This window comes from Vombatus ursinus, unplaced genomic scaffold (assembly GCF_900497805.2).
Source record: "Vombatus ursinus unplaced genomic scaffold, bare-nosed wombat genome assembly UNPS02009835.1, whole genome shotgun sequence".
Taxonomy (NCBI): domain Eukaryota; kingdom Metazoa; phylum Chordata; class Mammalia; order Diprotodontia; family Vombatidae; genus Vombatus; species Vombatus ursinus.
The window spans coordinates 1,635,993-1,650,331 of record NW_020949613.1 but is presented as its reverse complement, the minus strand read 5'-3'; the positions used below and the strand labels follow the sequence as shown (position 1 = coordinate 1,650,331).

The window sequence follows — 14,339 nt, the reverse complement described above, 5'->3', positions numbered from 1 at the left end:
TAACAGGAGAAAATAGAATACTTAACCCCATTTTAGGAAAAGAAATTGAATAAGCCATGAATAAACTCCCTAAGAAAAAATCCCCAGGGCTAGATGGTTTGACCAAAGCAAATTCTACAAAACATTTAAAGAACAATTATTATATAGACTATTTGGAAAAATAGACAAAGAATTTGGTGCTACCAAATTCCTATTATGACAAAATATGGTACTGATACCTAAACCAGAAAGAGCCAAAACAGAGAAAGAAAACCATAGACCACTTTCTCTAATGAATATTGATGCAAAAATTTAAGTAAAATACTAACAAAGAGATTACAGCAATACATCACAAGAATCATATACTATGACCAGGAGGGATTTATACCAGGAATGCAGGGCTGGTTCAATATTAGGAAAACTATCTGCATAAGTAATCATATCAATAACAAAACCAACAGAAATCATATGATTATCTCAATAGATGCAGAAAAAAACTTTTGACAGAATACAACATCCATTCCTATTAAAAACATTAGAGAGCATAGGATTAAATGGAGCTTGCCTAAAAATCTATCTAAAACCATCAGCAAACATTATCTGTAATGGAGATAAGCTAGAAGCCTTCACAATAAGATGAGGAGTAAAGCAAGAATGCCCATTATTATCACTATTATTCAATATTGTACTAGAAATGCTAGCTATAGCAATAAAAGAAAAAGAAATTGAAGGTATTAGTGAAAGCAACGAGGAAACAAAACTATCACTCTATGCAGATAATATGATGGTATATTTGGAGAATCCTAGACAATTAACTGAAAAAAAAACCTAGTTAAAATAATTAACAACTTTAGAAAAGTTGCAGAATATAAAATAAATCCACATAAATCATCCCATTTCTATATAGTACCAACAAAGTCCAGCAGGAAGATATAGAAAGAGAAATTCCATTTAAAATAACTATGCACAATATAAAATACTTAGGAGTCTACCTGCCAAGACAAACCCAGGAACTATATGAATACAACTACAAAATACTTTTCACACAAATAAAATCAGATCTAAACAATTGGAAAAATATTAAATGCTCGTGAGTAGGCTAAGTCAATACAACAGAAATGAGAATTCTAGCTAAATAATTTATTTATTCAATGCCCCAAAAAATTTATGGAACTAGAAAAAATAATAACAAAATTCATCTGGAAAAACAAATGATCAAGAATATTAAGGGAATCAATAAAAAAAATGTGAAGGAAGGTACCCTAACTATCCCATATCTCAAACTGTATAAAAAAAGTAGGAATCATCAATAGAATGGTGAATCAGTGGAACAGATTAGGTACACAATACGTAGTAGTAAATGACCACAGTAATCTAGTGTTTGATCAAAGCAAAGATCTAAGCATTTGGGACAAGAATTCACTATTTGACAAAAACTGTTAGGAAAACTGTAAAAGAGTATGGCAGGAACTAAGTATAGGCCAACATCTCACACTATATACCAGCATAAGGTCAAAATGGGTATATGGCCTGAAAAGTGATACCATAAGCAAATTAGGGGAGTATGGAATAATTTGCCTCTCAGATCTGTGTCTAAGGGAAGTATTTAGGACCAAGCAAAAGTTAAAGAGCATTAGAAAATATAAAATGGATAATTTTGATTATATTAAATTTAAAAGGTTTTGTACAAACAAAACCAATGCAACCAAGAGTAGAACAAAAGCAGAAAACTGGGGGGGAAATTTTTACAGCAAGTATAAGCCTCATTTCTCAAATATATAGAGCAAAGCAAGCCTCATTTCTCAAATATATAGAGAACTGAGTCAAATTTATAAGAATACAAGTCATTCCCCAATTGATAAATGGTCAAAGGATATGAGCAAGCAGTTTTCAGATGAAGAAATTAAAGTTATCTATAGTCATCTGAAAAAAAATGCTCTAAATCACTAATGATTAGAGAAATGCAAATTAAAACTACCACCTCACACCTACCAATAGAATAGTTAATATGACAGAAAAGGAAAATAATAAATGTTAGAGGGAATGTGGGAAAACTGGGACACTAATGCACTGTTGGGGGAGTTGTGAACTGATCCAACCAATCTAGAGAGCAATTTGGAACTATGCCCAAAGGACTATAAAATTATGCATACCTTTTCACCTAGCAATACCACTACTAGGTGTATATCCCAAAGAGATCTTAAAAAGGAGGAGAGGGGAAGGATCTATTTGTACAAAAATATTCATAGTAGTGCTTTTTGTGGCGGCTAAAAATTGGAAATTGAAAGGATGCCCATCAATTGGGGAATGGCTGAACAAGTTGTGGCACAGGATTGTAAGGGACTGTGCTATAAGAATTGATAAGCAGGATGATTCCATAAAAACCTGAAAAGACTTACATAATTAATGGAAAACGAAGTGAGTAGAACCAGGAGAACACTGTACACAGTTAACAGCAATATTGTATAATGAAAAACTGTGAATTACTTAGCTATTTCCAGCAATACAACGATCCAAGATAATACCAAAGGACTCGTGAAGAAAAATGCTATCCGCCTCCACAGAAAAAGCTGATAGTATCAGTTCAAATTGAAACATATTATTTTTCATTTTTTCTTTTTTAAATTTTTTTAATTTTTTAAAAATTTATTTTTAGTTTGCAACAATTACTTCCATAAGCTTTTGAGTTTTAAATTTTCTCCCCCTTCCTCCCCTCCTCCCTCTCCAAGATAGCACGCAATCTGATATAGGCTCTACATACACATTCCTATTAAACATATTTTTACATTAGTCATGTTGTAAAGAAGAATTAGAACCAATAGGAGGAACCATGAGAAAGAAGAAACAAAACAAAACAGAAGGAAAAAAAAACAGCAAATAGTATGCTTCAATCTGCATTCAAACTCCACAGTCCTTTCTCTGGACATGGATGGCATTTTCCATCACGAGACTTTCAGAGATGTCTTAGATCCTTGCATTGCTAAGAAGAGATAACTCTGTCAAAGTTAGTCATTGCACAACATGACTGTTACTGTGTACAATGTTCTCCTGGTTCTGCTCACTTCACTTAGCATCAGTCCATACAAGTCTTTACAGGTTTTTCTGAAGTCTGATTGCTCATGACTTCTTATAGCACAATAGTATTCCATTACAATCAGATACCACAACTTGTTCAGCCATTCCCCAATTGATGGGCATCCCCTCAATTTCCAATTCTTTGCCACTACAGAAAGAGCTGCTATAAATATTTTTGTACATGTGGGTCCTCTTTTATCCCCAATTTTCATGATCTCTTTGGGATACAGCCCTAGAAGTGGTATTGCTGGGTCAAAGGGTATGCACATTTTTATAGCCCTTTGGGCAAAGTTCCAAATTGCTCTCCAAAATGGTTGGATCCTGGGTATTCCCAGGTCTCCCATCCAAGTACTAACCAGGCCCAACCCTGCTTAGTTTCTGAGATCAGACGAGATCAGGCACACTCAGGGTGGTATGGCTATAGACCCACTCTTTCTTTCTTTTTGGGTTTGAATTTTCTTCCAGAAAATGATTCATATGGAAATATGTTTTACATGATTGTACATGTATAATCTACATCAGATTGCCAGTCATCTCAGGGAGGGCTGTGGGGAGGGACAAAGGGATAGAATTTGGAACTCAAAACATTTTTAAATATTAAAAATTGTTTTTAGATATAATTGGAAAAAATTTTTAAAAATTTAAATGTTTTAAATGGTTATTCTTTTTTTTTGGGGGGGGGGACTATTACAGCAATTGAAGGCCCAGAAATGGATATGGTTTTATCAGTGGAAATACAAATAAAGAAGATGCCTTATCATCTGTTTTGCTGGTGCACCCTAATGGACACTGGGCTTTCCCATTTGACTTGCAGCTGAAACCTACTTTATGTATTATCTCCCCCTATTAAAAAGTGAGCTCCTTGAGAATAGAGACTGTCTTCCTGTTCTGTTTTTAATCTCTAGCGCTTAGTACAGTATTTTGTACATAGTGAATGCTTAAAATATGATTCTTTAAAATTCAATCTATCGGGGCAGGTAGGTGGTACAGTGGATAGACCACTGGCCCTGGAGTCAGGAGGACCTGAGTTCAAATCCAGTCTCAGATCAGACACCTGACACTTACTAGTTGTGTGACCCTAGGCAAGTCACTTAACCCCAATTGCCTCACCAAAAAACAAAAAACAAAAATAAAATAAAATTTAATCTATTACCTTCATTTCCAAATATGTTCCTCTCCTTCCCCTCCACAGAAAGCTTCTTGTTACAAAGAACTTTTTTTAAAAAATAGAGGACACAGTTCAGTAAAACTCACCAATACACCAACCAAGTCTAAAAGTATATGCACTAATATTCCATACCCACAATCCTCTACTTCTGCACAGGGAGGGGATACATACCACTTCTAAATTTCAAAGATCCAGAATGATCTTTTCTTGAGGCCAAGGATGGTTTCATTTTTTATTCCACATCCCCAACTTCCCACAGTTCTTTGCACATAGTATTGACTTTAAAATGTTTAATGAATTGAGTCCACTTCCATATCTAAACTCAAAACTAATTTTTGAGTCAAAAGTTGACTCAAAAACAAACCAATGTCATTCTTTTTCTTCCCAATATGATTCTAATAGTTTAAGATTTCAGCCTTTTACCTCCAATTACAAAAGTTCCTACTGTGTTTCTCCCTCAGATTCTGTAATTTCAACCATCAGTTTTATGGCATTACTTTTCATTTATATATTACATGACATCCAGTTTTAAGGTCTGACTTATTTTTAAGACAAAAGGGATCAATGTCAACATCTGCAGTATTCCCTAGCTATACTCATATTCCAGGCAAAAGTGTTGTAATCAAACTAATAGTATACTTTCATGTACATTAACTCACTCTGTATTCACAACAGTCCTGTGAGATAGTCTTACCTAGATATGCTCTTTTTTACTTGCTGGATGAAGAAATGTGTCTCTAAGAAGTCAAGTGAATGCTCTCTGCACAGAAATATGTAAACTGTTACCTCAGTATAACCAGGTTAGTTATTATGAAAAATGAAAACTGTCTAATTATAATGGCCAAGTTTGGCCCCAAGAAGAGCTAAGAGTTGCAAAGATGGGGGACCGTGGATGTTAAATATTGAATATATATATGCAATATATATAAATATATATGTATAATATATGTATCGTATGGATTTATTGAGTGGTTTTGCTCAGTAATTTTTTTCCTCTCTTTCTTTTTTATTCTTTTTTAACAAGGGGTGGCTGGCTCACTTGCTGGACAAAGTAGGAGAGAAATATATTTGTAAATTAATGAAGGCGATGTAAAAGCAAAATATGTCATTAAAAAATTGGCCTTTAATCAACTTTAAAGTCAGGTTCAGAAACATAAAAGATCACTCCTTTTTCCTCCTGCTTTTGAAATGTAAGCCATATGAAATTCAAATAATTTTAGGGATCTGAGGAGGTAAACCAAAGAACTCTATCCTACAGATCACCTAATCTATCTAGCTCCCATTTTACATATGAGTAAAGTGAGGTACAGAAAGGTTAAGTGACTCCCCAAAGTTACACATGTAACAGAGCCTGGATTAGAGCCCAGGTTGTCTAAACCTAAATCTCTCCTCCCTTTTGTGGCTAAACTCCTTTAAAAAAAAAAAAAAAGGCCCTTTGGTGCTTCACTTCCTTCTCATACTCTTCTGATCTCTCCACAATCTGGATTCTGAATTTACCATTCAAATGAAACTGCTCTCTCCAAAGTTACCGATGATCTCTTTATGGCCAAACCTAGTGCTCTTTTCTCAATCCTCATCTTCCTTGCCCTCTCTGACAGCTTTTGACATTGCCAATATACTCCTCTCTCCAGGTTTTCATGACAGAGCTCTATTGATTCCCCTGTACCTGTGGGTCCATTCCTCCTCAGCTCCCTCTGCTAGAACTTTATTTGGTTCATGTCCACTGCTTGGGAGTATCCTCCCAAGGTTCTGTACTGAGACCTTTTCTTTTTTCTCTCTACCCTATTTCACCTGGTGATCTCATCATCCACTCTTGTCCACTGTCCATTCCCTTGTCAAATTGATCTTCCTAAAAAACAGGTCTGATCATGTTACTTCCATATGCAATATAACTTCCTGGCTCTCTATCATTACCAAAATCAAAGATAAAATCCTGTTTTTCACTGAAAGCCCTTCATAGGCAGCTGTCTTCTTACTTTTCAGTTTTTTTACACCTTACTCTAGCCCATGTACTTTACAATCCCATGACAATACCCTCCTTGCTATTATATAAGACACAACATCTCACAACTCACCATTTTTACTGACTATCTCTCGTGCCTGAAATTCTCTTCCTCCTCATCTCCGTGTCCTGGCCTACATGCCTTCCTCCAAGTACCAACTAAAATTCTACCTTCTTCAAGAAGCTTTTCCTGATCCCCTTTAATGCTAGCATCTCCCCTAGGTGATTATTTCTGATTTGTCTTATGTATAAATACAATACATACATAGAATATAAATATGTGTATATAATATATATGTGATTTTTATATGGTTGGATAATCCATACACCCATGCGTATAAAACCAAAGGGACAGGGATGGGGTGGGGCAGAGCTGTTTGTTTTGGAAGGAGTTTTTTTATCTTTTTTTGTGTCTGTAGCACTTAAAACAGAACCTAGAATATAGCAAGGATTTAATAAATGTTAATTGATTGAAATCAATAAAACTGATCTTCCTCCAGAGAAAGAACTGATATATTCTGAATGCAGACCAAAGCATCCTATTTTTCACTTTCTTTCTTTTCTGATTCAAATCTTCTTGGACAAAATGACTAATATGGAAATGTTTTACATGATTACACATGTATAACCTATATCAGATTGCTTACCATCTCAGTGAAGGGTGAGGGACAGAATCTGGAACTCAAAACTTTTTTTAAAATGTTTAAAAATTGTTTTACCATTTAATTGGGGAAAAAATAAAATATTACATAAAAAAATCAATAAAATTGATCAATACATCAAAAAACTGTCATTAGGGGTGGCTAGGTTGCACAGTGGATAGAGCACTGCCCTGAAGTCAGAAGGACCTGAGTTCAAATCCAACCTCAGACACTCAATACTCTCTAGCTGTATGACTCTGGGCAAGTCACTTAACCCTGATTACCTCACCCCAAAAAAAAAAAAATACTGGTATTATATTGTAATGCCCCACATCTGTGGACGCCCCACCATTTCTGCAAAAGAATAGGCAGAGATATCTTCATATATCTCTTCTTTGAAATCAAGTTTGTTCTTTATAATTCTGCAAATTCATTTTCAAATGTTTTATGGTTGTTCATCTTTTCATTTACATTATTGAAGTAATGTTTAGGTACTTTTATTGGCTATGCTTACTTCCCTCTGTATCAGTTCATGTAAGTCCTTCCATGTTTTTCTGTATTCATCATGTTCATTTTTCTTTCAGCTCATTAATATTCCATTGCATTCATGAACCACAATTTATTTAGCCATTCCCCAATTGATTTATTTCCAGTTCTGTGCTACCACAAAATGCAGCATAAATATTTTGATGCACAAAAAAGCTTTCTTTTCAGACATGACCACCTTGGGGAATAAGCCCAGAAGTGGAATCTCTAGGGGAAGGAGTGTAACCATTTTTGCCACTTTACTCACACAATTCCAAACTGCCTTTCAAAATGGTTGGATTAATTCACAGTTCCACCCAAAACACCTTAGTGTGCTTGTCCTTCTATAGCCCCTCTGTCATTGACTACACCCATCTTTTCTTTTCCTTGCCACTTTGTTTGTGAAAAGTTAAACCTCAGAGTTATTCTGATTTGCATCTCTCTTAGTTATTAGTGATTTAGAGGAGGGGTCTAGGAAACTACAGCCCAAAATCCTGCAGCTTGTTTTTGTACAGCTGATGAGCTAAGAAGGGTTTTTTACATTTTTAAATAAGATGGTATTGTATTTGAAATACTACAATATGAAGTTTTTAAAATTTATTTTAAAACTTAGTATTTAAAATGTTAAAAGTATTTAGTATATAAAATTATTTTAAAATGTTAAAAGTATTTTAAAAATATTTAAAAATGTAAAAACTACTCTTAGCTCAAGGGCTATATAGTAGCCCAATTTGGCCCTCCCATCATATTTGCCAAATCCTAATTTAGAGTATTCTTTCCTAAAGTTGTTATATTTTTCCATTCTTTTTTTTTAACTACTGTTGGTTCATATCCTTTGACAACTTATCAACTGGAGAATGATTTTTGGCCATATATATTTCTGCTTGATGCCTTTATATCTTGTATATAAACCTTCATATGAGAAATATGATAGAAAAAAAATTTCCTTTTCAATCACTGCCATTCTTATCAGGGACCAGTAATTATTTTTGCTTTTATAAAAGCTTATCAATTTCCTGACAAGAATTATCAATACCTTGAAAGAGAAAACAAAATAAAAAGTATTTTTTCATGGTTTTTGTCTGCTGATTCATTTAATCCTATTTAGTTGAATGCTAAAGGCTTTATGCCTTATGTAAGAATGTATTCCTTATTTTAAATAAAAATACTTTTATAGAATTGAGACATTATGAGTGTGCTTCTTCAGAACAGAGTTTAACTAAGCAGACATGTGACCATTGATAGAGATGGTCACTAAAAAAGAGTCAGATGAATATTTTGTGAAGTAGCAAAAATTTTTCAAGTGAACAGATTTTATTTATTTAAAAATACTCACAACACTACAGTAAAGGATAAATGTGTCACAGATATCCCTGAAACACAACTGCAACTTAAATCAACAGTATTCAACAAGGTTTAGAAGTACACACTGTCCCAGGATGAGGAAACAAATGTCAAGCAAGTAAAAAAGAATGGATCTTAAAAAGACAACCTGAATTAAAAGGAACAAGGTGATTTCAAAAAAGAATGTGGGCTGGTAAGTATTTTGCAATTATTTAGAGTTGATTCAACTACTCAAGAATAACAGATAGTTTCATTTATTTTTTACTCCACACCAAGCAATGATGATGATGGTGATAACTACTAAGCATTTATGTAGCATTTTAAAATTTGCAAAGCCCTTTACATACATTATCTTATCTGAAACTCATAAAAACCCCAGAAGATAGGTTCAAATTATCTTCCTTTTACTAATAAGGAAGCTGAGTCTAAGAGAGGATAAGTGACTTATAAGGCATCACACAGCTGATAAATGTCTAAGGCAGGATCAGAACTCACGTCTCCTTAACATCAACTTATCAGCCCTCTTTCCATTAGACCTCTTACTATGTATCAGGTATATAAGTACTCAGGATACAAATATTTCTTAGAACCACGAGATTCAAGAAAAAGTATATATTCCACCAATAATGTCTTACTCAATTCAATTTGTTGGGTCACAAAATGTAGTAAACAATAATCAATTATCTTTCGCTTACCATTTCGAGACACATCCAGCTCTACCAACTGCATGAAGTTAGCGATTTCTGGAGGGAGCCGCTGAATTTCATTATCACTAAGTCCAAGTTTCCGTAACTTTACTAGCTGAAAAAATTGCTGAAAGACAAAACAGTGTTATGTGAGTTTCATATATATTCATAATCCAAACTTTCTGAACAAGTAAAAGTTTAAGGCATTGCTCACTCAGTCAATAAGCACTTATTTTTATTAATGGCACAAATTAATGCTAACTGGGGCCATTTAATTAACCACAAGGACAAAAATAAAATATTTTTTACAAATAAAGAGCGAGATTTTATGAGGATAGCAATTGACAGATCAAAATCATACATTCAACATTTCTGCAAATGTATGAATCACAAGCCCATTGTATTTAGGATGCTAATTTTTAACAATCAAATACATCTTCTAAAATTATTTCAAAAGGGGCTTCAATAATAATGCAAAACAATATATAAAATAAAATATAGATAATATAAAATAATATAATTTTTTAAAATCTGTGTTAAATCTTTCATTTTTCTATCACCTTCACTTCCAAATATATCCTTTCCATAGCTTAACAAAGATTTAAAAAAGAGAAAAAGAAAAATCAGTTCAACAAAATTAATCAGCATATCAACTGGTCTGATAGAATATTCAATCGTCCACAGTCATAGATTCCCTCACCTCTGCAAGAGAGGGAAGGGCATTTCTCCACAGGTCACCAGGCTCAAGTTCAGTCATTATAATTATACAGTTCAGTTAGGAGCTTTTTTGGCCTTTCCATTTCCACTGTTGTACTTATTGTTTTCCTTTATGAACATATATTGTTTTCCTTCTTCTGTTTACATCACTCTGCATTAGCTCATATTATTCAGAACATATTTCAAAAGTAAAATAAATGCATTGAATGAGAGATGAAGGTAATGCAAGAGAGCTATCTATGATTAACAGTGTCCAAGAAAGTGATTGATACTTTTGGCATCTGTAATGGGTCGACTATTTGAAGGTATCAAAAAAGTACTGAAATTCCTTTATGCTGATTGTACTAAAGTATTAGCTGGCACAAAAGCCTTTCAAACAAGCCACCCATCTGAACGATCAGGCCTACACCAATTGTTTAAGCAGCTGGACAGTTTCACAATGCACCCGGGTGATTACTTAAACATGAAAGTTCTCTTTGTCTTGAAGAAAACATGGTCCAACAGGCAAGACTGTAATACTGGCCCCGGTTCCACATATTTAGGGTTTAATTCAGGACTAACAAAATCAAATGGTCAAGATTCTTGATCAGAGGAACAATAAATAATGAATTCAGTGTGGGCATTCAGAGATAACCATTTGCCAAATTAAAATTCTCCTAGAAACACTCAATTTAAACTCACTTGGGATTTTGTTCTAAACCCATTTATTGACTGAACTTAACTGAATGCTAACACAAAGGAACATGAGTGAGTGTATGTGTGTGCATGTGTGTGTCTGTGTGTGTCTGTGTGTCCCCTTTACAGCAAAAATTGCCAAATTGCCTTATCAATTAAAATGGCACAGTGGATAGTGCACTGCACTTCAGAGTCAGGAAGACCTGAGTTTGAATTCTGCCTCAAACATGTAGCTGTATAATTATGCGTATCAATCTCACCTACCTCACACACAGGGTTGTTGTGAGGATGAAATGAACTATAAAGCACTTTTTAAACCTTAAAGCACTATAGAAATACTAGCTATTATTTTCATTATCATTATTATTATAATATACATGTCATAAAAGTAATCCTATTTGCCAGGCCTGCAGTTAAAAGGATCTCTTCCCTCTCCCCCATACCGCCAACTCAACATTTTTGGTAGGAAAGGGAGTCCAGACCTGTGATTTCATCAGTATAGGGAACTTCCTGTTTTCCATAATTTTAGGGTCATAGGGAATAATCACAGCAAACACCTCACAGAGTTATTGTAATGATCAAATGAGAATATGTATGAACAGTGTTTTTTAACCTTAAAGAGCTACAGAAATGCTTGTTGTTAATGTTGTTCAGTTGTGTCTGATTCTTCGTGACCCCCATCTAGGATTTTCTTGGCAAAGATACTGGAGTGGTTTGCCATTTTCTTCTCCAGCTCATTTACAGATGAAAAACTGAAATCAACAGGGTGAAGTGATTTGCCCAGGACCGTGCAGCTAGTAAGTGTCTGGGGCCAGATTTGAACTCAGCAAAAGAAGCTTCCTAACTCCAGGCTCAACACTATCTACTGCACCACCTAGCTGCCTCCACAGAAACTGTAGGTTTTATTAAGTATTAGAAAGTTGTCTGGAGTATTAATAGGCTAAGTGACTTGCCCAAGAATAGAGAGACAGGACTGTCACATGCAAGACTTAAACACAGGTCATCCTGATTCTAAGGCCATATTCCTATACCCTTTCTTTCACACAGCATGAGTGGAATGTTCCATGGCACCTCAGGCACAACATATTCAAAACGGAACTCTATCTTTCCTCTTAAACTCATTCCTTTCCCCTACTTCTGTAGAGGGCACCAGGGTGGGAAACCTGCAGCCTCAAGGCCACACGTGGCCCTCTAGGTCCTCAAGTGTGGCCCTTTGACTGAATCCAAACTTCACAGAACAAATCCCCTTGATAAAAGGCTTTGTTCTCTAAAACCTGGACTCAGTCAAAAGGCCACACCAGAGGACCTAGAAGGCCATAAGTGGCCTCTAGGCCACAGGTTCCCCACCCCTAGGCACAAAACTGCACAAGCTTGGAGTCATCCTCACCCCACTGTTCTCCTTCACCCCACATTTTCCATCAGATGCCAATTACTGTCAATTCTGCCTCCCCAACTTTAACATTCATCCCCTTCTACTCACATAGCCCCCATCCCAGGTCAGGATTTGATCTCTCCTGGCACCTGCACTATCACACCAGCCTCTTAAATTCCCTCACTTGCCTGAAGTCTCTCCCTCTCCAATCCAGTCTGCACACAGCTGCCAAGGTGATTTTCCTAAAGCTCCAGGAGCTAGAACTTGAGAACCCAGGTTCTCTGACCCCAAAGCCACTGCTCTTTCCCCTACACCAGATCAGTCCCTTGCATCAAGTACATACTCAACAAACATTCACTAAACTGCATTCTGTGTACTGGACTGGGACTCCAGATATGTCTGGGTTCTCATCCCAGTTTTAGCTTTAACTAAATTAGAACAAGCAACTTCCCTTCTCTAGTTCTCAGTTTCATTAGTTATAAAGTAAAGTAGGTTCGATTAGATGATCTCTGTGCTTCCTTAGAACTCAACACTATGAATCCATGAAAAAGTGGCAACCTTTAGTTATAATTACTGCATAGGTTTTTAAGAAGTCTTGCCAAGCTGGTAAGACCATTCTCACCATACAATTCCTTACCTAAATACCCTGTTAGCAGTTAAATACCTATTAAAAAAAAATTAGGGGGAATTGTGTCAGTAAATATAGTGGCTTACAATTCTAAACACAGTTAAGTAGGGTAAAACTACCTTAAAATCTGTGGATGGACAGGATGGGTCTGACAGGTCCCTAAATCAACACCTATGTGACAAAAGGCATTTTTCTATATGCGTCCACATCCCCTTCTGCATACTTGAATAATCAAAATGTTCACCTCTGATTGGCAGGTTCAACAGTCTTAAACTCACAACATCAATAGTTACTCCCTCCCTCTCACATTTCACATCAGATATATCATTCCTATGATTTCCTCTCTGTCAAATCCATCACTAAATCTCATTAACTCTTCCTTGACAAAAACAAGCAAGGAAGTTCTGAGTCCTTTTGATATGCCCAGCATTATGCTAGGTACTGAAATGGACAGAATACAAGAGAAGAATAAGAAATGGTTCTTGTCTTTAATCTAATTATTGAGGAGAGAGAGAGAGAGAGAGAGAGAGAGAGAGAGAGAGAGAGAGAGAGAACAAAAACATGTGTAGGAACTACCCTCTATGGTAATTGCTCTGTTAAATAAAACAGGATGGTTACACGCAGATCATAAGTGTAGGAAAATGGGTCTCAATCCAGGTCCTGATTCCAAAGCTGATGTTCTTTCCACTGAATCATTCTAAGGATTAGATTAGCTGATCCCTAGAGTTTCCTTCCTTATGATCCTGTGAACTATAAATCTTGTTAAGAAATAGTGAAAGGATTATGAAGAGTGTACAAAATGTGTAGGCATCAATGATGTAACAAAGCACAAGGACAAATTTCTATTAAATATTTAGCTGATTGTATTGTCTGACAAAATTCTAAAACATTTCAACATCTGCCACATGTGAGATGTTAACTTCAGGGAAACATCTTTTAGAACATTAGTCAGAGACATTTTCTAATCATCTCAGATAAAAAGACACTTGCAAAGTGATAAAACAACACTGTAATTAGACTGAGGGAGGGATAACTAATGAGATTAGTCCAGGGCTGAATTAACTTGATTAAGGAATCTGAAGAAGGAATAACAGCATGCTAATAAAATAGGTAGATGATAACAAATAACCATGGATGCTGCCAACACCATCAGGGCAAAGAAAGAACACTTATGAAATTAACCCAATAAAGAGAGAGGAGAACAAAAATGAACCCATTTTTGGAGAATTGGAACCTAAAAACTGTCAGATAAAAACACAGAAGCATATAGTGAGGTAAAAGAAACTAAGGAAAAATACTAAATAGAATTCGATACGATCTCATAACGATATAGCACACAGTTAAACAGGAGAACGGCCAATACCATTTCAGGCATCAACTATGGGGCACAGTAAGACAGCGACCATGCAACTTGAAAAAAAGATTACCTTCTTTATTCAGGACAGGATATATATTTGTGGCAATTGCCAGAAAGTAAATAGTAAGTATTTAGGCACAAAAAGCTACAGAAGTAATGAAGAAAGGGCT

At 35.4% G+C, this 14,339-nt stretch overlaps 1 protein-coding gene across 1 annotated transcript in view; it reads right to left on the bottom strand.

The window, feature by feature from the left end:
• Positions 1 to 14,339, bottom strand: part of LRRC1 (leucine rich repeat containing 1) — a 189,546-nt gene that overhangs the window by 112,824 nt on the left and 62,383 nt on the right. The window contains exon 2 of the mRNA XM_027853009.1: positions 9,430 to 9,547. Within this exon, the coding sequence (XP_027708810.1) occupies positions 9,430 to 9,547 (118 nt within the window). The remainder of the gene's footprint in view (positions 1 to 9,429; positions 9,548 to 14,339) is intronic.